Source organism: Harpegnathos saltator, unplaced genomic scaffold, assembly GCF_003227715.2.
Source record: "Harpegnathos saltator strain DR-91 unplaced genomic scaffold, Hsal_v8.6 scaffold71, whole genome shotgun sequence".
Lineage (NCBI taxonomy): Eukaryota > Metazoa > Arthropoda > Insecta > Hymenoptera > Formicidae > Harpegnathos > Harpegnathos saltator.
Genome location: NW_020230549.1, coordinates 1352047 through 1376134, shown reverse-complemented (window position 1 = coordinate 1376134; position 24088 = coordinate 1352047). Strand labels below are relative to the sequence as shown.

At 36.9% G+C, this 24088-nt stretch overlaps 3 protein-coding genes and 1 long non-coding RNA gene across 9 annotated transcripts; 2 read left to right on the top strand and 2 right to left on the bottom strand.

Annotated features, from left to right (window-relative positions):
• Positions 1-689: 689 nt before the first annotated feature.
• Myo61F (unconventional myosin 61F) lies at positions 690-18684 on the top strand. 5 transcript variants are annotated; one of them, XM_011155688.3, is made up of 21 exons: positions 9247-9507; positions 10445-10474; positions 11228-11429; positions 11535-11650; positions 11874-11944; positions 12063-12271; positions 12582-12764; positions 12947-13153; positions 13416-13678; positions 14056-14225; positions 14323-14477; positions 14561-14689; positions 14846-14999; positions 15255-15486; positions 15619-15849; positions 16056-16215; positions 16392-16634; positions 16768-16983; positions 17239-17339; positions 17511-17613; positions 17829-18684. In XM_011155688.3, the coding sequence occupies exons 2-21, from the start codon at positions 10470-10472 to the stop codon at positions 17841-17843; spliced, it is 3165 nt and encodes a 1054-aa protein (XP_011153990.1). In that variant the 5' UTR covers positions 9247-9507; positions 10445-10469; the 3' UTR covers positions 17844-18684. The 5 variants fall into 5 exon arrangements, with proteins under 5 accessions (XP_011153989.1, XP_011153990.1, XP_011153985.1 ...); XM_011155683.3 differs by having other exon boundaries at positions 9247-9659; XM_011155685.3 differs by having other exon boundaries at positions 9256-9410.
• On the bottom strand, positions 2763-7442 carry LOC112590088 (uncharacterized). The gene is made up of 3 exons (XR_003113989.1): positions 6620-7442; positions 5877-6304; positions 2763-5572 (listed from the first exon to the last, which is right to left on the bottom strand). It is a non-coding gene; the product is annotated as an uncharacterized LOC112590088 (long non-coding RNA).
• A 480-nt stretch (positions 18685-19164) lies between the features above and the next one.
• Positions 19165-20619, bottom strand: LOC105191910 (uncharacterized). 2 transcript variants are annotated; one of them, XM_025305743.1, is made up of 4 exons: positions 20559-20619; positions 20122-20239; positions 19502-19669; positions 19165-19401 (listed from the first exon to the last, which is right to left on the bottom strand). In XM_025305743.1, the coding sequence occupies exons 3-4, from the start codon at positions 19599-19601 to the stop codon at positions 19238-19240; spliced, it is 264 nt and encodes an 87-aa protein (XP_025161528.1). In that variant the 5' UTR covers positions 19602-19669; positions 20122-20239; positions 20559-20619; the 3' UTR covers positions 19165-19237. The 2 variants fall into 2 exon arrangements, with proteins under 2 accessions (XP_025161528.1, XP_011153992.1); XM_011155690.3 differs by lacking the exon at positions 20559-20619 and adding an exon at positions 20409-20452.
• On the top strand, positions 20517-22326 carry LOC105191909 (PXMP2/4 family protein 3). Its single transcript, XM_011155689.3, has 5 exons — positions 20517-20705; positions 20791-20886; positions 20971-21118; positions 21343-21462; positions 21696-22326. Exons 1-5 carry the CDS (start codon positions 20608-20610, stop codon positions 21783-21785), a joined length of 552 nt encoding a protein of 183 aa, XP_011153991.1. The 5' UTR covers positions 20517-20607; the 3' UTR covers positions 21786-22326.
• Positions 22327-24088: the final 1762 nt, after the last annotated feature.

Below are 24088 nucleotides of genomic sequence, written 5' to 3'. Positions count from 1 at the left end.
GGCGGAAAATTCACGGTCTCTCAAACGTACGTGATCTTTGTACTCCAAAAATAAATATGAACGTTTCGAAAATGAACTCCTCGACCGACGACAAATATCGAAGAAGCGAGCGCAGATATCTCGCGCGAAATCATTACGATCTGTCATCCGGCTGTTATTACCGATTATTCGTGATTTACAATCCATTACTCACTTCGATCTGAAGAACTCGTTCAGCATCGCCGTCCCAGAGATTCCCGGAGGAAACTCCCCACGTCTCCCCGAGAATCCACGTTTCGCTTAGAATTTGAGAAAGATCTCCCGGAAGAGAGGAGTACATTCATTTGAAAGAGACGTGATAACACACGCGTTGTGTGTGCGCGCGCGTGTCAAGTTCATAAAAACAATTAGGAATGTGATCAGGACGATTGTAGAACGCGACGCGAGAAGCTAATTCTAAAACAAAACCCATATCCCTCCCCCGCGCGCCTGGCAAGTTTATGGGCATACAACCACGCGTCTTACACATTGGCGTGAGCGACACGTTGCGCACGCACACCGGGATGAATTCCTCTCTCCCTCTCTCTCTCTCTCTCTCTCTCTCTCTCTCTCTCTCTCTCTCTCTCTCTCTCTCTCTCTCTCTCTCTCCCTCTCTCTCTTTCTCTTTCTCCTTCTCCTGCCGCTTCATTCTTTCCTCAGCCGCCACCTTGTGCGGCTTGTGTGGTGCGAGGAGCTCCTTGGAGCCGGCAGTTTCGCGTGTTACACCACGGTACGTGGACGAATTCGCGTTATCCTTCGAGCGTCGGCAGTTGTTGCATCGGCCGGATTGCGGTGTGACGTACGCAACCTGTCAAAGTCAGCAAGACCTGTGATAAGCAGTGTGCGGCAAGTGTTGCTGCCACCGTTGCCACCGCTGATGAAGAAGACGACGGGAGGATCTCTCATGGTGACCTGACGATGGACGAGCACGCTGCTGCGGACTACTTGTGAGTCTCTGGCCACGACGAGAACGAGAGTACTCGGGCGGAACGAAAGTGAGTACGGACAACATTCTTTTTTCTTACGAGCACGCTTTGTGCTTGCATTCTGCATGCGTTCGAAGAACGAAAGTAAAACAGAAAAAGAAGCAAATGCTGATATGAGGGAACTTGACAAGTTCTACGCTTTGTCCGATGTTTCCTGTTCGTATGTTCGTTTGTGTCTCCTCCGAGGAAAATTGTGTGTTTTTTTTTAGTCACGAAGATATTAAAATTAAAATTTTAAACAGGAATACACAGTCCAGATGCTTTGGTATTGATGAGTTGAATAAAGTTTGTTTCGCGTAAAATTTCTTTCGCGGAAAATTTCCCATATCAATCCTCATGTTTTCTCAGCTTTATTTTTGCCGCACGATAATCGAAGCGAGAATACTTGCCCGATAAATTCTAGCTAAATTAGAAGAATATTTTGCGTATCTCTTTTTCCGTTTCAATCGACCCGGGGCAGACGCATCGATCGTAATTCATATCGCCCCGTTTGCACTCGGCGTGAGTCACGAGAAAGAAATCACAACCATCTCGCGCTTTTTCATTGAAAGTTCGCCGCACTGATCTCTGCAGATGTTGCCCGCAGATGTGCAGCGATCTTAGAGATGCACTGTGATACGATCCGCAACTTCGTGTAGAGTCATTTTCTAGTAGACGGTCCAATCTGTTTGCGCTTTTTTGTCATTTGTTACAATTTATCATTTTAACGTGCGCTCGCACAGCTCGTTACACAACGTGCACCGTACTAGAAATTGTCCGCACGCAAGTAAAAGTACGACACCATATTTCTCGTTATAATCATATCTCACGCCAATTATATCGTAACGACTGCACCTAACAAGCAGTCGAATTAACCTTCTAGCAACTAACACAACAAAACAAATATTTGTATAGCCATGTGTCCCAGCTTTTTAAGGTGATGCTATAAAAAAAATGGAGAGGAATGTCGTCACAAAGTGACTTAATTTATTCAATGTAAACAATGTTTCATTTAATAACAATGCTTTTACAACGATGTAAGCCACTCGCGATCTGTTGAGAATCTGTTGTCACTGAAATATGGCTTGAAATTGAAACGGTAAAATATGCGTTTCGTGAGTCCCGATAACACATTCGCGAAAGATCAAGAATTTGTTCGGTGAAACCTATCAAATTGGTTGTCGGTTTCGAGCGAAGGTTAACGGTTTAAAGGCTTTGATGAAGATGTCATTGGTCGACCAAGGACGATTTTACGTCGACGCGACGCTGCATTTTAAACGCGACTTCATGTTCACTTAAATTTATCGAAGGACACGTCAGATATCGCTGGTATTAACTATAGCGATATTAACGACTCGGTATTTCGTTTTTGTCGCATTATTTTCTGAGGAATGATAGGCTCCTTTATAAATTTGAAATTGTATCTTCGTTTACTCGAATTTCATTTTCCGAATTGATTACATTCACGTCTTAGATTATAAAAATCGGCCAAAGCAAAAGTCTCTCCACTCGAAGTTAATTGACAAATATTCATTTTCTCCCGACGATAACTTTTTATTCCTGCGGCGAAATTTTTATTTTTCATCCTGATTGAGTCGTGAAAATTAATTTGAGATAATATTTTAATTGCAAGTTATGATACTTATAATATATGCAGTATATCACATACATATTGTAATATATAAAATATTTACCAAAATTAGTATCCACTTTTTTGTGAATTAAATTGCTTTATTAAATATTTTTTGATTTTTAATTTATTAAATATTCTTTGTCTCTACAAAATATCTATATGTACCAATATGCATATGCATCTTCGCGCTTTGTAAATTGTTTATAATTTATGTCTTATGACACTTTTATCATCCCTTTGTTCGTATTCGTTACGCAATAACGCGATTATCGTCGACACTCCGCGCTTATCTTCCGGATTTCGCGGGTTGAGACAGAAATTACGAGCAAAGTGAGAAGTCGTAAAACCCGGCGCGATCGGGCCGGGAATCCGCGCAGATGCTGATTGTAGGAACGCTGAATTATCTTCCGGGAAAGCGACGTCGAAGGCTGAAACAAAAGCAGGAATTCGGTCGAGGCATTGTTGTCGTCGGTGGGTGTACCCGCGTCCCGGTGTTCGTGGGACCCCCGGATTTCTATCAACGCGCCCCTCCTCGCACAGAGAGGAGACTCGAAAAGGAAACGAGAGAAAGCGAGAGCCCTCTTTTTACAAGGCAATCACGGCGATCATAGAAAGCATCGTGTGAAAAAAATATCATCTTAACGCAAAATCGATGTGAAGCCGCGGCGTCCCGCATTCGACGACTTAATATCAACCACTTTCGCGAGCACTCGTACGCGCGTGACACCTCCGATCCGTATAACAGATCGTTCACCATAACGTTGCGCAATAGAACGGAATAAAACGAGGCGAGGTTGAAATTCGTATCCTTTACAAACGGACTTGCAGAGACGGCGCGAAAAGCGACACACGATTGGTTCGGAAAATCAAATCAAACGAAAAACGCGGGAGGGCGGGTATAAGTCAAGTTGCTCCGTTGCTGTCGAAACGAAGACCTCGTAAACATTCGCGAGCGAAATCCTCTTCCGCCTCTATCCTAACAATGTTTCGCAAAAGAAGGGAATAGGGGGAGTTTTTGCCGGAATACCGAGTCTCTCTCTCTCTCTCTCTCTCTCTCTCTCAGATACGGTAAACGTAAATCGTGAACGTTATTCGCTCGCTTAATAATCGGTCGCAATGTACGCGACCGATAGCATTCACGATTTACATTTACCGTATCTGAGAGACGGTATTTTGCAACAGCTCCCCAATTTCAGCAGTCGATACGCACATGTCAGGTACGCGTCAGGTCGCCGAAGCTGAAGTTCGCGTATCGCAACACGCACGTCGGCGCGGCTCGACATCGCGAAAACTGGCACGCGAGTAATTGCAGGCCGAGAGCGTTTGTTTCCCAGAAAGTGCGTATTCAGTGGCGTGAGATCGCAAGAGCGGATAGAAACGGATGCGCTCGCGGGGAAAAAGAGCGAGCGAGAGTTATGCTTCTCCGAACGGTGGAAACTGTAATTGCTCTATCCGCTGTATCTTGATCCTGCCCTCGGCTTTCCGTCGGCTGTCCGGAACTTCGACGTTGTCGCCGTCGGGCACGGTGTCGCTTTTCGTCGTCGTCGAGCCGACAAATGAAAATGTACTCCTCTCTCGCATGGACTTCGTAGAAATTTTTCGTAGCGAAAGTCGAGATAGCCCGAGCGAAAGCACTCGCCGATTCAATCTGATCTCCGATTGGCGCTCGCGCGTCGCATACCGAAATATCGCGCCGTCGAAAGCCGCTGATGCGTGAATAATTTCTACAAGTCGTCCATCACGCGGTATCGAGTTGTCGTAACGCGATCCGATATTATCCGGAAATTCAACTCCGCGTTTACACGTCGACGTTCGACGTTTTCAATCGCGGAAACATCGCTCTGCAGAGGCGAGAGGGGGAAAGAGCGGCAGCAGCTCGTTCCACATTTTGAGCTCGGTCCGGGTTTTCGGATACCAAGTCTCGCGCCAACCGGCTTTTTCGTGCGATTCCTGTCGTTACGCAATTCGCGCACGGCCCGTTAATTAGCGCGAGCGGCGACACGCGCGACCGTAGATTCGCCAAGCGTGAAATGTCAGGGCGAGTTAACGCGAATATTACGTTTGCGCGTAAAACGTCGGGTCAGGTCAAGTAAATGGAGTGATCAAGTGAGCGAGGCGATTCGAAAAAAAGCGGCAAACTCGTTTTTCCTTTTTACACCACGCGCGAAACGCGAACGAACGCGCGCGTTAGAAAGTCTGCGAGGGGCTTAGAGACTTTTCCATTTTCTTTCTTTTTCGTGCACTGATCCCTCCTAGCTTGCTCTTATTGGTTTCTCCTTTTGATTGTACACACTCTCGTTTTTCTCGGTATTTTCAAGCAGGTTCCGGCATGAGGCTGTCCAATAGTCCTGAAAACTCACAGTCCACCTACGTAGCGGACGCGACTTTTACGCACGCCGAGCTCGGAGGAGCGCGCCTACCGAAAATAGATCGCGGCGCTTAAGTTCGCCGTTAAATCGACTCGCGGGTCCTTCCCCCGTGCTTTTTCCACGTCTTCTTTTTTACCGTCCTCCCGTCTTCCGTCGCTCCTCCGCTGCCGGTTTATTATTACACACCGCGTACATTCTCCCTCTTTCTCTCTCCGTCTCTCGCGCTTCGTCCTCCTCCCTCATCCTCGCTCTCTCGTCGTCGTCTCGGGTCCGCGAGCGGAGCTTATTAAGACTCGCTACTGCCGGCGGACAACACCTTGAGAGAGCCCTGAACTTCAGGTACCGGGGATGACCAAGGCTCAAGGTCGATCCGAATCCGAACCGGCTAACCGGTTTCTCTTCCCGACGAGGATTCGGTGAGAAATCAACGTAAGGTCGGTGCCTTCACGCTTCTCGGCCAATTTATCAACCTCGTGTTACTCCTGCCCGAAATCTGTGTGTCATCTCTTGCGCCTTGATTTCTGATTTGTACTCGATTTAGCGAAAGTTTAGTTTCATTCGTTTGTCATCCTACTCCTTTGATTATCCTGAAAAACAAACATTGAAATGTTGAAAAGTGAAAGAGCTCGGCTGGGGTGCTTTGTTGGGAAGAAGTCATAATTTCGGTAAATTCAGGATTGAAATATTGCTGAGCGGACTTTGGAAGAACGCGAGTGATCGGAGATTAATTCCAGAGCGCTGTTGTATTAAATAAATGTCCTCGTGTTACCGTTCCAAAGAGTGCACGCCGGTCTTTTACAAGCGCTTCGTCTTTCCTTTTATCTCGCACCGCCGTTTATATCGTGTTCAGGCTCCGTATCGAAGTTACACGCTTCGTGTTTAAAAACTCACATTCAACAATCGGGTAGATATTTAAAAGATGAGCTCCCGCGGACTTCGTGACCGTGGCTGGCACCCATTGCAACTAATTGCAAGCCAGGTTGAATCCTCGCGGCGTGAAAATCCTAACAGTACCTTTCGTCGACGAGGCGAATAGGAACACAGACAGGAAATGTTTCGTGGCGCACATCGTGCGCCTGCCTTCCTTTCATTATCATAAGATGAAAGCGCTTTTACTATGCGGGCTTCGTGCGGCCACGTAACATGGCCGGAAATCGCTCATCGTAACGACCCGATCGAAAAGGCGCCACGTGAGCGAACTGGCTGTCGCATTTTATTTCCAGCATGCACAACGATAATCCTCGCAAACACGCTCGTCATATTTATGGTGCACCGTGTCGTGCCGGGGGGTTATTTCGGGATGAAGATGAAGATGGATCCTGTGTGACAATAGAAGAGTTGCGAAAAGAGCGTTGTTTATCTTGAACTTTATTTTATTTACGGGTTATCTACTTATTATAGATACTCATTTTATTTGCGGCTTATTATTATTACTCATTATTAATCATTGATTTAGTCGACGGAGGAAAATAATATCAAAATATTATATAGGCGTGCGATACTATTAATATTATATATTTCTTTTTTCTTGACGCTTTTGCACTTTCTCACATACGCTTTGTATTTTGTAATATTTGTTACAATACGCGCGTTGTTATCTTTTATCCAAGCGTCTCAAGTTGAAAGATACTCACCCGCGCTCTTTCCTCCCCATTTGCCGTTCAACTTGTGAATGTAAAATTTGCGACAAACGGTGGTCTCGCGCGAACGTCGACGGACAACGCGGTGAAAACTCGTCCTTCCTCTCGCCGGACGACGCGAGAGAGCCGACAAAAGGCCAACCGGTTTCCGGAAATGGGTTGCTTCGTCCTCACGTAAGACGAATGTATCGTCAAGTTATAGACGGAGGAGACGAAGAAGTTAAGAAGGTTACCCAATTACCTAGATAACACGATAATTACAGCGCGGCGTTAGATTTCTCAATTTTGCGGATTAAATTTGGTGACCGATAGCAGGCAATTATCTCATAAATAATTATACATGCACACTTCTCCGCAATCTGTACTGGACTCCCCCCTTTTTGTTCGATAACATCATTCGTGCTCGATGCGATCATTCGATCAGCCGCGTCTCCTTCGCCGCATCGCCGCTCGTCCGTTGCATCCTTCGTGCATATTTTCGGAGTAAACGTCACATACGGCACGTCCTCTTCGTTGAAACGGGCTCGCGATATTTTTTTTTATTGCGTCGAGGATTGCCGAAGGCCCCTTTTTCCCCTTGACTCATCGCGAGATGACGCATTGCGTCAGCGTAGAGACGCGTCCCCGATTTCACGGTGCGGAAAAATGCAACGACGGCTACGACTTTCCGTTTCACGCGAACGTGCACGCGCGACCGCGGTAACGCACGATCGATTCCCGTCACGTTAACTAAATAATATAAAGGACACGCTAACGTGCTAATCGCGAGTCCCGATAAGTCACAAAGTACGATTAACGAAGAAAGACAGAGGGGAAAAGATGTTGTTGGGAAAAGATGTTGGTGAGAAAAGATGCTTTTCACAGGTAACGATCTAGTGCGAATTAGTGATATATCTGCAAATGTGCAGACAAAATGTTTCTCACGGTGCGTTAAGAAAATATTATTTACACTTCCCAGGACATGTTTTTTTACATTTTCCCGTGTTCACTTTATTGTTCACTTTACTGCGAGACGAAAAATTAAAGAGCAGGCACAAGGTCCGTTAGCCGTGTATCTCCGCAACATTTTTTGACAGCCGGCGATGGCGCGACAATGGCCTCCTTTGTGCTGCGCGATTAATAATTCCGCCTGCCATGCCGTGATGTAGACGAGCGCCAGAATGAGCAACACGAGGCTCGCCTTGGTGTGGCGATTGTTTCTTGCCGATATATCGCGACCCGCATTCACGATATGTATCCACCTACCTACTCAGCATTCGCGAGGCTGCAAATTGCTCATCGAACGGGGTTCATGACCGAGTCAATGAGTCAGATCGATTTTTTACGCTTCCAGGAAAGAACGACCGGTTCGCGCGAGGCAAAGAGATAAACGCCGCGTTTAATTATTTATTGATCCCGCAGCCCCGCGATTAATAATGTTAATAACTCAGCGCGCTCGCGCGCCACGAGGCTCGCCCCGCGCGAGTTTTTATCCTCCCTTTGCTCTCTCCTTCTCTTAAAGGTAAAAATACCGCCTCGTTATTACGACCGTCTTAATTATCGCGAGAACGATTACTTCCAATTCTTTTTATTTGTTCGGCTCGTTCGACCGTTCGAGCAATTACGCGATGATGCTGCGGTAGAGAATTTACGGCCAGACGCGCCCGATCGGCAATGTGTTACGTACTATCATTGTTTTTAATTTAGATGATTAGATTAAGTAAGATTAATTAAAAAAACGGAAGAAGAATGCGAACGATATGATTAGATTAGATTAAAATAGGTAATTAATTACACTCGCGGCGTACAAGTACTTGGAATATAACTGAATTGTGTTTTTGTACTATATAACAGTCGGTTCGATTCTCACTTACTAATAATAAAATTGAGTACATTTATAAGTTTCAAATAAGGCCGATGTGTATCGCGATTGGACTCTCGATTCGCGCTTTAAAAAAGACCGCGTTAATCCGCATGGTTGATTAATGTAGCGATTGATGCAACAATGCGGTATATATTCTACCGTGATAATACAATAGTGCGCGATCGGTCGGATGAATACCGCGAATGTGTTTTATTAGGTTTCGCAAGACTTATTACGTGCTTTGAAAGAATGAATTCAGATTAGATTAGATTAGATTAGATACGGTTCCACCATCGTTTGTCTCTCTCTTTTATCATCACGACTAGTCTTGCATCCGATTATCAGATGCGTTTCGGCAACTTACCAATTGTGACGTCACTTTGCACAGTCCCACTAGTGAAATTTTTGGAAAAAATGCCAGGAAGAAATCCCTAAGGGAGTAAAATCAAAATCGTCGTCTTCATGGCAGTCGAAATCTGACTTCTCAATGTATTTGCCCGTTTCAGCGGAATTTATTACGTTCCGTCATTAAGATTCTATCGTACAAATCGACCGAGTCAACGTAATTTCTCTGGTACGAATCGCGCACACCGTAAACCGTGTTTACGACTCCGTTTCGCGCTAACGAATTTTCACGACGGTTTCCCTCTCATCGGGCAGCGTGCACTTGTCATTAGGCGCCGCGGTTCGTTCCGCTATCAGTCGTGGATAACGGACTAGAGGGAGAGGGGGATAAACGTCGCGAATGGACGAAGGATGGATGAAAGGTGGTGGTCACCGCCGAATCGCTCGTGAGTAGCGGTCGTAGGTAGTTCCATCCTTGCGCGGTGCCTTGTCGACTTTTCGACATCGAGAAGACGCGCGACTTTTCCACTGCTGTATACATAACGCGCGAAAGCATCTCTTAAACGGAAAGAACCCAAGAGGGATCTCCTGATCGTTGTGCGTCCGCGTTTATCTGCTAAGTATCGCCGGACACGACCCTGGACAGGTCTTCTCTCTGGAGGATTACCGATTCTCGTCAAGTGGAGGAAAATAAGTGACGTGTATCGTTGTCGTTGTAAATTCGCGGGATTGGTGTTAAGCGACGAGAATTGACGGTGAAGAGTGCGCGTCTCCTGCGGAATTGGATTAAAAAATTAAGAAAAATTTAGAATCCTCCTTCCTTGAGCCACGTCGTGACGTCGAGATGTAATTGAGTTGCAGGAAATACAATCGTCATAAATCCTAAATTCGTATTTAAAAAAAAAAAAGATTATACGTTATAATAAAAAAAAAACTCTCCATTTATTTAACACATTTATACGATAGACATGTAGGCTCTCGGATGTCCCATCCCACATAATTTACATTTGTTTATAACATCTTTTTTAAAATATGCATTTAGGACAGCGTGAAAATGAGCTGTTTAATTGTAATTGAAGTATCGTAAAGAAAATTACTCAATAGTTCATTGTCAACGTAGTAGCATCACGAGAACTTAAAGAAAGTTTACTTGTGTGTCGAGTGTTGCGTTATCTGTTGATTATTTTTCAGAAAATCACAGTGCATTCGTGCAAATGCTATATTTCTCGATTGTTGCGTTATCATTCATTATCTCTTGGAAAATTGCTATCGAAGGTATATGCGAATTCTTCGAAAAAAAAAAAAAGAAAAAACACGATATTCAACAAATACTGATACGATACACAAAGTCTCTTAACGATAACAAGAAAACTTTGCTGAAAATCTAACTTTGCTATTTCCTATTCAAATCCGCCGGAATTAATCGCGGAGATATTGATTTTCGCGTTTCCGTTTGCTGAAAATATCATGAATTCTCGTTTATCTTATCTAAGGTGCGCGGCTTTAGGTCGATACCTTGCGCGACTGAAAACCAGGTAGCGAGGACTGCCCAGAATCAAGTCCGCGTTTGCGATTTGCAAGATGCAAAGTTCGCCGAATTAAATATTTATGTTTTGTCTTGGGTGTCGCAGGCGCAAGCTACAAGACCACGAAGACATGGGGTGAGTGTGTAAAGAAAAATCTTTAATAAATTATTAATTAGACCGATAAACATTCACGATATCGATTTTGACGAATTTAAAGCCATATGGTATTCTTATTCTCGATCGGCGTATGAAAATATTTGCCGGTCGATCTATCTCCGTTTGCTCTGCTATACACGAGCGTGGAACATTACGAACCATTTCAATATCTAATCAATGTCTTTATCGTCTGCTCGAGGCCATGAGACGGCGACAAAGCGTATGCCTTACCTGTTAAACTTTTAGCGCAACTGCAAAGCACTCGAAACAATATAAAAAATTGGAGATTCCAACGTTGTCCAATTTTGGAAGTTTGTTGGTCCTGATTTTTTAACGACAGATATGGAAATAGGATGTATATACTATATATTAAATAAATGTTTGAAATATAATTTAAACAACGTTATATTAATCCCATTACTGTCATTAAAAATGTCCTATTTCTTGAGCGTAATTTCGGTAACAAATAAATCTTTAAAATAAATTTTCTTCCTACATGATGTCAAACATTAGTCGTTAATATCTTTATAAATGTTAAGATAGCCGAAATAGTGCGTAAAATATTTCGTCATGCAATAAAAGCCGTCTGGAAGAAAAAGAGAAGTATTTCTGAAATTCCGATTTTTTTAAATGAACAGAGTCGTGCAATGTGTAATGACATGTAAACACATCACGTAATGTGAAAATATCGATTACGATGGAATAGAGTCGGATAATTGACGATTTTTGCAGCGTGGAGACGGCTGACACCGGAGGTGGCTTTAGGCCGGAAATTCAGGGTCGCAACAGGAAATTGGAGCTTGAAAATATGGAGCGAGGACTTCACGAACGTGATCGAGTCGGAGTTCAGGACTTCGTTCTTCTGGAGGATTTCCAAAGCGAGTTAGCTTTCATCGACAACTTGCGCAAACGTTTCAACGAGGATCTCATTTATGTGAGTAGAAAGAAAGAGAGAGAAAGAGAGAGAGAGAGAGAGAGTAATAGTATGCACAACTTTTTGTAGAACGGATTATATTATTAATAAGCGATATAATTACAGACGTACATTGGCCAGGTATTAGTGTCGGTAAATCCATACAAGAAACTACCCATCTATACCCCGGAAACAATTCAGTACTATCACAGGAGAAACTTTTTTGAGGCGCCTCCTCATATGTGAATATCTTCTCATATATTCTGCTTTACATTCTGCGACGATTTTCTCAAATTGATGAGGTTCTGCATTCTAGATAACAATTTCTCGAATCGTCACTGATTATAATTCAATCTTGCAAAGCTTAGTTTTATCATGTAACTTTTTTACTTTTCTAGTCTTCATCGTATAAATAGTCTTGTCGTATATTTACAATAGAATATAGGTTTATTGTCCTATTTACAGCTTCGCTCTTGCGGACACCGCCTATCAATCCCTGGCAAAGGAGAATCGCGACCAATGTATCTTGATTTCAGGTAAAGGATCACACTTTTTTTCTTTTCTCTTTATTTTAAAATTAAATTTTAAGTTCGTTACGTTTAATCTGGAGATATCTGGTATTATTAATTAATTTTTTCTTTATTCTTGTCTTAGGCGAATCCGGATCTGGAAAAACAGAGGCATCTAAAAAGGTTCTGGAATTTATTGCGGCAGCTACTGGACACAAGAAGCAAGTTGAACAAGTGAATGAAAAACTAATAGGCAGCAATCCAGTGTTAGAAGCGTTTGGTAACGCGAAGACTAATCGCAATGACAATTCCTCCCGTTTTGGCAAATATATGGACGTTCAATTCAATTTCCAGGTGAGATTTTTATTTTAAGTAATGACTAAATAATAAAAAAGGAGGCGACGAAAGTAACGAAAATCGATCAACAAGAACTGATCTCGCGAGATTGAAAGTTGAATTCGTTTATTATTCTCCTAGGTAATTAAGTAAGAGTAAAGTAAAAGTAAAGTAAAAGACAGTTGCGAAAATTCCTTCTCATTCCTATTAAATCATCTTTCCATCGATTTCTATCTATCCGTCTGATTTTTTGGGAGAATTTATCGATTTATTATACGTAATATATTTATGTTACGTAACGCCATTAAATAACGTAAGATACTTTCAGGGAGATCCAGTCGGTGGAAATATCTTGAATTATCTGTTGGAGAAGTCCCGAGTTGTTCATCAATCAAATGGCGAGCGCAATTTTCATATCTTCTATCAGCTTTTAGCAGGCGCAGACGACGACACGTTGAAAAGATTATTCCTAAAACGAAATCTGGACACTTTCTTCTACCTGAGCAGCGGGGTAAGCGCGTTCGATTTTATTTGCCCGATGATTAATGGAAATTTCTCTTCTTTCTAATATTATTAATTATACACATTCTTTATTTTTATATATTTCACAAATTAGTCACTTCGTCAAATCTCTTCTTGTTTCTTTCATCTCGATTTTCTTTTCTCATATATCTCTTTGTGAATCGATCTTAGACGAAAGGTACAGTGGATACCATTGACGATGCTAATCAGTACAAAGAGGTTATTAAGGCTATGAAGACTATGGAGATGTCCCAGCAGGAACAGAATGATCTGTTTGCCATAGTCTCGTCGGTACTGCATATGGGCAACGTGGGCTTCACGGAGGAGGAGGGTGTAGCGACAATCCTAAAACCCGCGTCCGTCGACGCCATTGCTACGGTAATTATGCTCAGGCGATTTGCACCAGATTAGGAATGAGCTGCTAATTCCCATTAAATTATTTATCATTGTATTTATTTACCATTATTGACATAAAATCAATCGTAGACATTACCATTTTATTAAAAGATTTCAATTTTTTCAACAAAATTATTATATAGTGTCGTAGTGTTCTATCTCAGTTAGTCTAGTTAAAAAAGCGGTTTGCATCTCTCGATGCAAATAATTATGCAAGCAACTAATACATAGTTCGATGAAACAGTTATTAGGATGCGACGTAAAGCGACTGGCAAAGGCATTCACTCATCGTACCATAAATGCTCAGGGTGACGTTGTGGTTTCACCCTTGAATAGAGAATTAGCTATCTATGCACGAGACGCTCTAGCTAAGGCCGTGTACGACAGATTATTCACCTGGCTCGTGACCAGACTCAACAAGTCATTGCAGCCTCTTACCAATCCCCGACATAAAATGGTTATGGGCATTTTGGATATTTACGGCTTTGAGATTTTCCAAAAAAACAGGTAACTGTTTTTAATTTCACTTATATATTGATGTATAATAATTTAAATTTTTATATTTTCTGTTATATACTTTTTTAAACTTTACACACACGCATATATGCATATGGTTTTTAAAATCTATATTTTATATTTTGAATTTTACACTTCATATATCTTATATATTATATCTTTTAATTTATGGTTTATATTTTACATTTTAGATATATTTTTATCTTCAATAATTAAATCTTATTCTTGAAAGGGGAATTATTTAACAAATATTAATTTATAAAAATCTACAGTATTTTTGATAATTTTTACGCTGACGTTTCCAATTATTTGTTGTTACTAGATTAATTGTTGTTGATTGACTTAAAAACTCTGTTGTTTTGTTACAGCTTCGAGCAATTCTGCATCAATTTCTGCAACGAAAAACTTCAACAGCTGTTTATTCAATTGACGCTAAAATCGGAGCAAGAGGAATATCTACGCGAAGGTATAGCTTGGGAGAATATACAGTATTTCAACAATAAAGTTATCTGTGACTTAATTGAGGAGAAATACAAAGGTAAAATTTCATAAAGACCTTTTTATAAAGTTAGTATGTATGTGATTCTCTGCCCGCATGTTTACAAGATGTCATTAACCGATTTGTTGATGAACAGGAATAATATCATTGATGGACGAGGAATGTCTACGGCCTGGAGAACCGACAGACTTGAGCTTTTTGGAAAAATTGAATGTAAATTTGAACAATCATCCTCACTACATCAGTCATCAGAAGGCAGACATACAAACGCAGAAGATCATGGGCCGAGATGTAAGTCTTTTATATTAATTACTTATACGAATTTATTTGTTCCTTATTGTGTGAAATTCATTCACTCATTATTAATGTTTCAGGAATTTAGATTAATACATTACGCCGGTGACGTGACGTATAATGTTCGTGGATTTCTTGAAAAGAATAACGATTTACTATTTCGGGATCTGCGCGAAGTTATGTCACATACGACGAATTCTATCACAAAGGTAGAATAAATTTTATTATTGTATCATTTTGAAAAACAACGAGGAAAGAAACAAAGGGGAATTCTAATTCGTACAGTTTCTGATATTTCCTTTTATTTTGAGTATTCTTCATATTTTTTACTTCCGCATAATTCTTGCTGCATTTATTTATTATAGGCTGTGTTTGACGTGAAAGATTTAATCAGTAAGAAACGCCCAGAGACTGCAGTGACTCAATTCAAGAATAGCTTGAATAATTTGGTCGAGATTCTCATGGGCAAAGAACCGTCTTACATTCGTTGCATCAAACCTAATGATTTTAAGATGCCAAGTAAGTAAAGACTAATTAAAAACAAGCTTGAAGAAAAATTAGTTAATGTAAAAATACTCACATTTCATAGAGAAATATAGATTAGAAATAACTCAACGTATAATAACATAAGTGAATTAAAGCATTACAAAGTAATCATTTAATTATTTCCATATTAAATTATTTTTCATTGCTATTTTCGAAGAAACTAACGAAATAAAGTGTTAATATGATAATCAAATGCCAAGAAAAAATTCATAGATTCTATGCTTGCAGATCAATTCAACGAGAAAATCGTTCTACATCAAGTAAAGTACTTAGGCTTGATGGAGAATCTGCGGGTTAGGCGCGCTGGTTTCGCGTATAGAAGACCGTACGAACAATTCCTGCAACGTTATAAGTGCCTCTCCGTGGATACATGGCCGAATTATCATGGTTCAGCAAAGGAAGGCGTACAGGTGCTCGTATGTCATCTGGGATACAAACAGGACGAGTATAGAATGGGCAAGTAAGTTCGCGAATTTCATATTGAATATATTGCACATATTTTCACGAATTCTATAAAATATACTCAATAAAATATTAGTAATATGTTTCATTCCTTATATATACTATCGTTAATTATTCTTTTTAATTACAGTACAAAATTGTTTATCCGATTTCCCAAAACGTTGTTCGACACAGAAGATGCATTTCAAATGAAGAAACACGAAATAGCTGCTATCATTCAAAGCAAATGGAAGTGTATATTAGCAAGAAGAAGGTACTTGAAAATGCGGGCTGCGGCGATAGTCTTCCAGAAGTACATTCGCAGATGGCATGCAAAACGCATAGCGAAAAAACGGCGAAATGCAGTTAATACTATTCGCAGGTATTATATTTTCGTTTTATTCAATTTACTTTTTATATTTTAAATTACATTTTATATTTATATCTTAGATTTATATAAATGTAGATAATTTACATTCATAATAAACTAGATATATAAATTTTATAATTGTATATTTTATAAAAATATAGATATATTTAAAATCCTATTATATTTTAGATATCTTATGCTAATTCGATTTTGTGCAGATTTATCGAAGGATTCATCACTCGAAATGGGCCTCCCACTAAAGTCAACATGGCTTTCATCGAATTGGCAAAATCGCAATGGCTTATCAGGCTCTCTAAAACATTGCCACCGGGTGTCTTGAACAATTATTGGCCACCATGTCCATATTCTTGCCGAGAGGTATGAATAACCTAGACCTATTTACAATTTCAACGTCAAAAGTTCATTACTTGCAAATATATATACTTGTAATTATATATATTATTACATATAGTCCATTATTGTGCAATTATAAAATTAAGTTATATAAAATTTATATATTGTTAAATTTATACTAAGTGCACGTATAATCGTAGGCATCAGAGCATCTACGCGTAATGTATAAGAGATGGAAGAGCCGTTGTTACCGATTAGCATTAAGTAAGGAAGATAAGGAGCATTTCGAATTGAAGATCCTCGCAGAATCAGTGTTTAAAGGAAAGAAGAAATCTTACGCGAAGAGCTTAGGCCCAAGATTTATAACCGATCGTCTCGGCGAGGAACACAAAGCTCTACGACAGAGTCTTAATAATATTCTGCCTTCCGGGGAAAGCATAAAGGTAAAAATAATTTTATATCAAAAGAAAATTATATTGAATTTTTCATTTATCTCTTTTAATTTATTTATTTTTAATTATGTCTGTGTTTAAGGGCTCATTAATGTTTTAAACATATTGTGGATAATATTTTCAGTACGCTACTCCTGTTATCAAGTATGATCGACATGGTTACAAGCCACGCGAGAGAGTACTTATTCTAACGCAAAATGCCGTGTACATCCTCGATACGCTTAAGACGTTCAAACTTAAGCATCGCTTACCTTACAAAGCCATCGAGGAGTTGGTTGTCACCGGTGAATCCGATAATTTACTCATCGTCAGGATACCACCTGAATTAAAAAAGGATAAGGTATGTCTTTGGTATTTTAATAAATTATGAGAGAAAGAGAGAGAGAGGGAGAAAGAGAGAATAGTTACACAAAATAAAATAAGTAAATTATAAAATTTTGGTACATTTTCCTAAAATTATAACTGAAGGAATTTGCATTTTTTAATTTTTAAACTTTATCACTGTTAGACTCGATAAATCATAATTATTTTGTATATTATCGGAAATATAATTTAGAATTATTATGAGTAATATAAGTTCTGCTTGTGTGTGCAGGGTGATCTAATCTTGGAAGTTCCGCACATTATAGAAGCTCTGACAAAAGCAATTGATATCACTAGCAATCCAAATATTCTTAAAATCGTCAATAACGAATCGTAAGTACATGCTGTTGCAATATATAATATCTATAATTAATATTTTCAATAGTTTTTACAAATGTCCAAACAAAATGTTCATGGTATACGTCGTACGCGTAATATTGAAAATGTTAAACTATCGTTCTACTGTGTTATTATTATTATACTTATATTAAAAAAAATATTTAGTGTATCTCACAAGCTAGTCAGTGGTAAAGAGGGGGTTATCGAATTCAAAACTGGTACCACCCCGGCGATCAGTAAGAATCGACAAAGCGGACACTTATTAGTGGTAAATATTTAATATTTAATATGTTAATATTTAAAACTACTTTTAATTCTTTTGAAGTATCATTCTTCTTTATTTTCTATGATAAAATGCACAATTGCAATAAAATTTTCAAATTTTGAAGACGAATATGTTTCAATGATATTGAAAGTATAACAAACTAATTAATGCAATATCTTCACTATATGTATGTTCTCTTTCTTTTTACTAAATTATAGGTTGTTTCTCCATAATACCATAGAAGATCTCTCGGAACAAAAAGCTCTACAAAATGAGCAAATGAAGCAAGTGCTATGACGCCTAGAGCAGCCTTAATCTAATGTGATTTAGTACAGAATCGACAGAGTTTAAGAAGAGATAATATATGAAACTTTAACACATCTGTTGAATTACCACATCAGATTGATACTTATTGCATAATAGTGATTGTATAATTAATTTAATTCATGAAACAGGTCTGATCGTTTTAGTTTTGACTCTTTCTTTCTCTGTTTCTCTCTTTCTCCTCTCCCTCTTCTTCTCTCTCTCTCTCTCTCTCTCTCTCTCTCTTTCTCTCTCTTTCCCTGCATTTATGAACTCTAATTTTATTTTGAAAGGAGAGAAAGAAGAAAAAAGAGAAGAAAACAAAAAAGAAAAAGAGAGCCAGAGCAAATAAAGAAAAATAGACTGAAACGAGCAGACCTAGTGCTCGTAAATTGATCAAATGTGCCTTGAACTCTCTACTGCCTAAGATATTTGTTAAAAGTTTAGAGGATCTTCACCTTTGCCTCTTGTAATTTTTTTTTAATGTTTTAGTAATCAATTACTTTTTAATATTTACAGTTAAAAAACTGATTCAATTCATATGTATAAAAAAAAAATAAATCTATAGTGTAATTAGGGGCAATAGAGGGTTGAAAGATTTTGTATTATCTTTACAGTGTGTAAGATTATATCGAAGTTGTTTTAGAAAGAAACAAAAGTGCCATACGGCCGCTTGTACAATATTTTTCGTGTAAAACACCGATAGGCTGTAAATTAGATGACAATTGATATTTATTTTAATAGAGGAAAATAGTTGAGTTTGTTGATAAATGGAATACATCATTCAAATACGACCCAAGTTTTAGACAGCACGAGCGCAATAAATGCAAAAGTAGTTACCTCCCTTTTTCCCAAATAATAAATTGATATACCATATACATAAATAATATATATTGAAAATATTAATATTGAAAATACAATAATATTATTGAAAAAGTATCGATATTAAATTCTATACAAAAAATTATAAAACATATGATATTGTAACTATAATTTTTCAGATTTATTCCATAATAACATTTAACAACATAATTGTTCTATTACTGTTAGTATGTATTAGAACAACAGATAAGATGTACAAAACAGTAATTTTTATTCTCTTTCCTTTCTATTCATCATTACATCATAAGAATAACTTTACCATTAGTTTACAATTAGTTTACCATTATTCTTTTTTGAAACTTTATAAGTGATATATAACATTCTATTTTCAAAATTATGTATAGGGCATATATTTATAAATATCCTTAAATAATATATTAGAAATGTTATGTCCATAATCTTATCTATTAAAACAATAACTTCTTTTATAATTAATTAACATTTATTTCTTTTCTACATTAGGATTTTTTTTTATGAGAGATTTTTTTCCATCTAAAGCCCTTTTTCGTAATTCATCTTCCATAGTACTATTCACTGTTTTTGTAATCATTTTCTTTAGTTTGTGTGCTTCCTGCAGTTTTGCCTTTTTGGGTTGCACAGGTGCATCTGTAAATCAGAATGAATATACGTTGTTAATTTTACGTTGTTAATTTTATTATCTTTACAATATATTGAATTTAATTCTGATAGTTTATTATTTACTTACTTCCACGTCTTTGAATAGCAGGGCCCTTCTTGCCTTTGTTTACTTTTGCTTTTACCTTATCTGGCAATTTTGTTTTAACTTTGAGTTTTCCTTGTGCCATTTCTTATATCTTATTGCTATGTTCTATATAAAATTTTATATCTTCACTCAACAAATAATTCTGCTTTACTGCAAGGAAAATAATTATAAATACAAAGTCGATATATGCTAATCACTAATAATTATAACGACTATATTGATTTTAACTAGATGAATAAAAGTATAAACTATGTTACAATTATATAAATACTTTCACGATATGACAATTATTTAAGAAGTATCAAGTAATTATAATTATAATTATAATTTAATATTAGAATACAATAACCATACTTTGTTACACTACGATTTATGATATTTATATATTATAGCTCAAGTTTGCATATATTTCGATTGTACGTTTATAGATTTAAAGGTTATAACATTTATCACTATTTATCAAATATTGCATGCTATCATGTGTGTGTCGTAAACTTTTATTTAGTTGTCAGTTACTATAAAATCATCTGTTTCACTATCTATCTGGAAAAGAATATTTTTTCTTGTTAACATTAGGTTATAAAAAATTAGCATGTACTCACACGATATCTGAAGTAGTTACAGAACAAAAGTCACGTTGAATAGAATCGATCGTAGTTATACTCGCTGTTGCTACTATACTGTTATACCCGCAGACTGGCAGAACAATGTTTAAGTGTTCTTAGTTACAGAAAAAGTAGTGATCGTAGTCAAAAGTGAAATGAACATTAATTCGAGTATAACAATTGGTACATATAAGGAGAAAAAACGATCGTTATATTTAATTAATCAAAATATAATTATTGCATAAATTTTATAAACATTTCTATATATATAATTTGATATTTACTCCCTTGGAATTAAACCGTGCAATCACATGAACTTAACCTAACCTAACCTAACCTAACAAAACTTACGTTATTTGGACTTTGTTCTATAATATCTAAGTTCAATTTTACGTCGCTGTTATTGCATGTTTGCTTATCATTGTATGTATTACCGTCTGTTGAATCAATCGTGAGTAGAAGATTCTGGAAAAATCGTGAAAAATGGCACTTTCCAAACCAACTGATTTCATGTACAAACTTGTTGGCGCATATTTAGAACGACTTTACACTAATCCTTTGAGAACGAAAGCAATAACGAGGTAACATCAATGTGATACATTTTATATACGCATACGCTTACAAGTTATCGAGTTGAATTTAGTATAAATCATATATTGTTTCTAGTTGTATCCTTTCTTCCCTTGCAAATATATTATCTCAGAAATTGAGTGGGGCAAAGCGGATTAATAAAGATAATATTATTGCTTTTGCTCTATTTGGGTAAATAAGTATAAACCATTATTTCTGCTAATAATATAGACTTAAAGAACTTAGATGTATTTTAATATCCAAATATTGTTGCAGCTTGCTCATCGGTGGCCCAGTACCACATTACTTTTACATGTACATAAACTTATTTGTGAAAAATCCATTAGGGATTTTTTTAATAGAGAGGCTCATTTATATGCCATGTTTCCAGGCATTGACACTCTATACATTAGCTCTCTTTGAGGTAAGTAAGCTGTTTTTACTATTTGATTGTAAAGCATATAACAGATTCTTTTTATTTACATAAATATTTATTAGAATTATTACATGGTAATTATGATGGTGGACAATTTAATAGATTGATAAATTTTGTTTAAACTGTAGCCTATTCTGTTTGAATTTTTATTTTCAAGCAGTACAATATATTTATATTTTATATTTTAGTACTTTATAGAAATTTATTTGCAGGGTAAATCACATAAAGAAGCATGCAAACAAACAGAAAAACTATATTTGCCAATGGTGATAAGTAATCTGAGATATCTAACACTGTGGCAGTTCCTCAACATAAAATATGTCCCACCAATGGTATTATGATAAATTTATATTTTCAATATTCTCTGAAGCAATTAATATCTAACATTAATATCTAAACATTAATTAAATTAATATCTAAAATCGCTATAGTTTTGTAGATAATTTTAGATTACTTTTAGATTATAACTCAGGTTAGCAATATTTTTCTTTTTAGATTGAAAATTATTTTTTAATATTATGCACCATAGAAATTTCACTTCTAATATCCTACTTAAATTTTTTAGCTAAGAGTCTTGGTGGTAAACTGCATTGCTTTCACATGGGTCATTTATTTTGCAAATAAGAGAACCAACATTCCAAAGAAGAAAGCTTAAGAAAATATAATATTTTATGTGATTTATTACTGTTATTATAGATATTTTGTACATCTTTATGACGATATAGAAGCACGACACTTTTATATGTTAAATATGGCAATTTTATGTTACTTCAAAAAAAGGAAATCCTGGAGAAAAGATTATTATATGTAAATTTTATTTATATATGACCATATATAATTATACATGGCCATACATTATTATACATGTCCAAACAAAAAAATGATTTTGTACAAATACAACTGAATATATCATTTTCTTTTCACATTGACATGTATAATTATATATGGTTATATTACTATATAAGGATGAAATTCATGTGAGTCACATATATATAATTATATATAATATATAATCACTTTTCTCTCCGGGATATTCTGTACAAATATTTTGGGAGTACTCATTCTATTTGTATGAAACCAAAAAAAAACGATACATTCCATTGTTGTGATTTGTTAAAGTATTTTGTAGAAAATGTTAAAATGTGAAATATGTATGTACGGGTTTATAATATGTCAGAGTTATATATATCTGTAATAAATATATATATATATATATATAAATATTGGGAACAAGAATATATAAAAAACTTACGTGATAATTGTATTTTGGTGATTATGCAGTTCTATTCGTCTATATCTTAATATGGAATGAATGATTTCAAAAGACAAGGCATTTTTGAAATTTTCGATTTAATCACACAACAACAATACAGAGTATATTACAGATATAATCCGAATTTCTTTTTTCGCTTTAACGAGACAGTAACATTTGTACGACTGTAACTCATAAGTGAATACAGATATCAGGTTTGAAAGTCACAATGTATTCTCTTAAAACGACGAGATCAGAGAAAGGATAGGAAATTGCCAAAGAGACATTTAAATTCCGTGATTCTCGTTGTATATTTTGGGGCCAGGAAACTATAAAATATATCCGAACAGAGAACCGTCTTAATACTGAGCTGAAAAGACGCTGAGATGTACTTAATACATAACTATTCAATAGAGTATAATAATTAATGATCGGGAGATCCTGCATTAAAAAGGGAATCAGTCGTTGAGAAGACTAGATCACTACATAGTTTCCTTGTCTAGTCTGTCGTAAACAATGTAGACTTTCCAAGTTTTACGGTTCGCCTCTTTATAACCCTATACATATATCTTCGAGATATCTTAACTTTGCGCAACTGCGCCATTAGACTAGTTTTTAATTGTATTTTTTTTCTTTGGTACGCTGCCTGGCCTTGCCGTCTGCCTCGGGCCCGCAAGAAAAAACCCTCCCGTTGACTAGAGTATTCTTTTCTTCGGAATGCGAATATCGAAATGCATGAAAGAATCGCGATATCACGTACGTTAAAATTAAAGCCGTCTTACAAAATAAATAAATATAAATAAATCTACAAATATAAGTAAATCATTATAAGACATAAATAATTATAACTACGTAATAAATACTACGGGCTACACATCAACCCTTTGCGTTCTACCTTTTAATAACTCGTTTTTAGATACGTGTTTTTATAACTTTCATAAATCAGCATAAAACTTGCGAATATAAGAAAGATATTGACAAATAAAAAAAATATGTTATATAATAGAAACTTTATATATAAGAACTAATAATGAGAACTTTATATATGAGAATAAATTTTCTATAGCTTGGCACTCTACGCAAAGGGTCAGAAAATCAATATTTTACGTCAGAAATTCAAAATTCTCTGAGGGAATATGTCTATGTACAACACAGAATGAATTATAATACATTGCACTATAAACTTATGGAATTCAATCCGTGAGATTCGTTGACAAATTCAAGGAATGTCACTTTGCTATAAATAACGAGGGACGTGACTGAGACTAGTATGCTTCTTTCCACGATAAATAATCGAGAACCTGAATAGAAAAGAGAGTGTATGTAACAATTAAATCAACCTTCTTGTGATTCAACGAAATTACAACCCAATACTTTTCCAGAAGTTTTGCATATATGAGAAAATGTCCTAAAATACATATTGAAAGTAATAGATTGTACTTTAGCCTTAAAAAAACTACTTCGTACCATATTGTATTTTTATACTGATATGTTTAAACTTTTACCATCTTTGATCTATTTGATCTGGAAATCTTGATCTCAGTCACTAAAAGGTTGAGAATGTCACGATTCTGACCGATCTCACACTACGTTAATTTATTACTATATTTTATATTCTGAAACATATTTTCTCCTTGCTATCCTATGGTAAGAAAAAAAGGTAAAAGAAAATGGGAATCAAGATATTGAATTTTTTCTCTTTCATC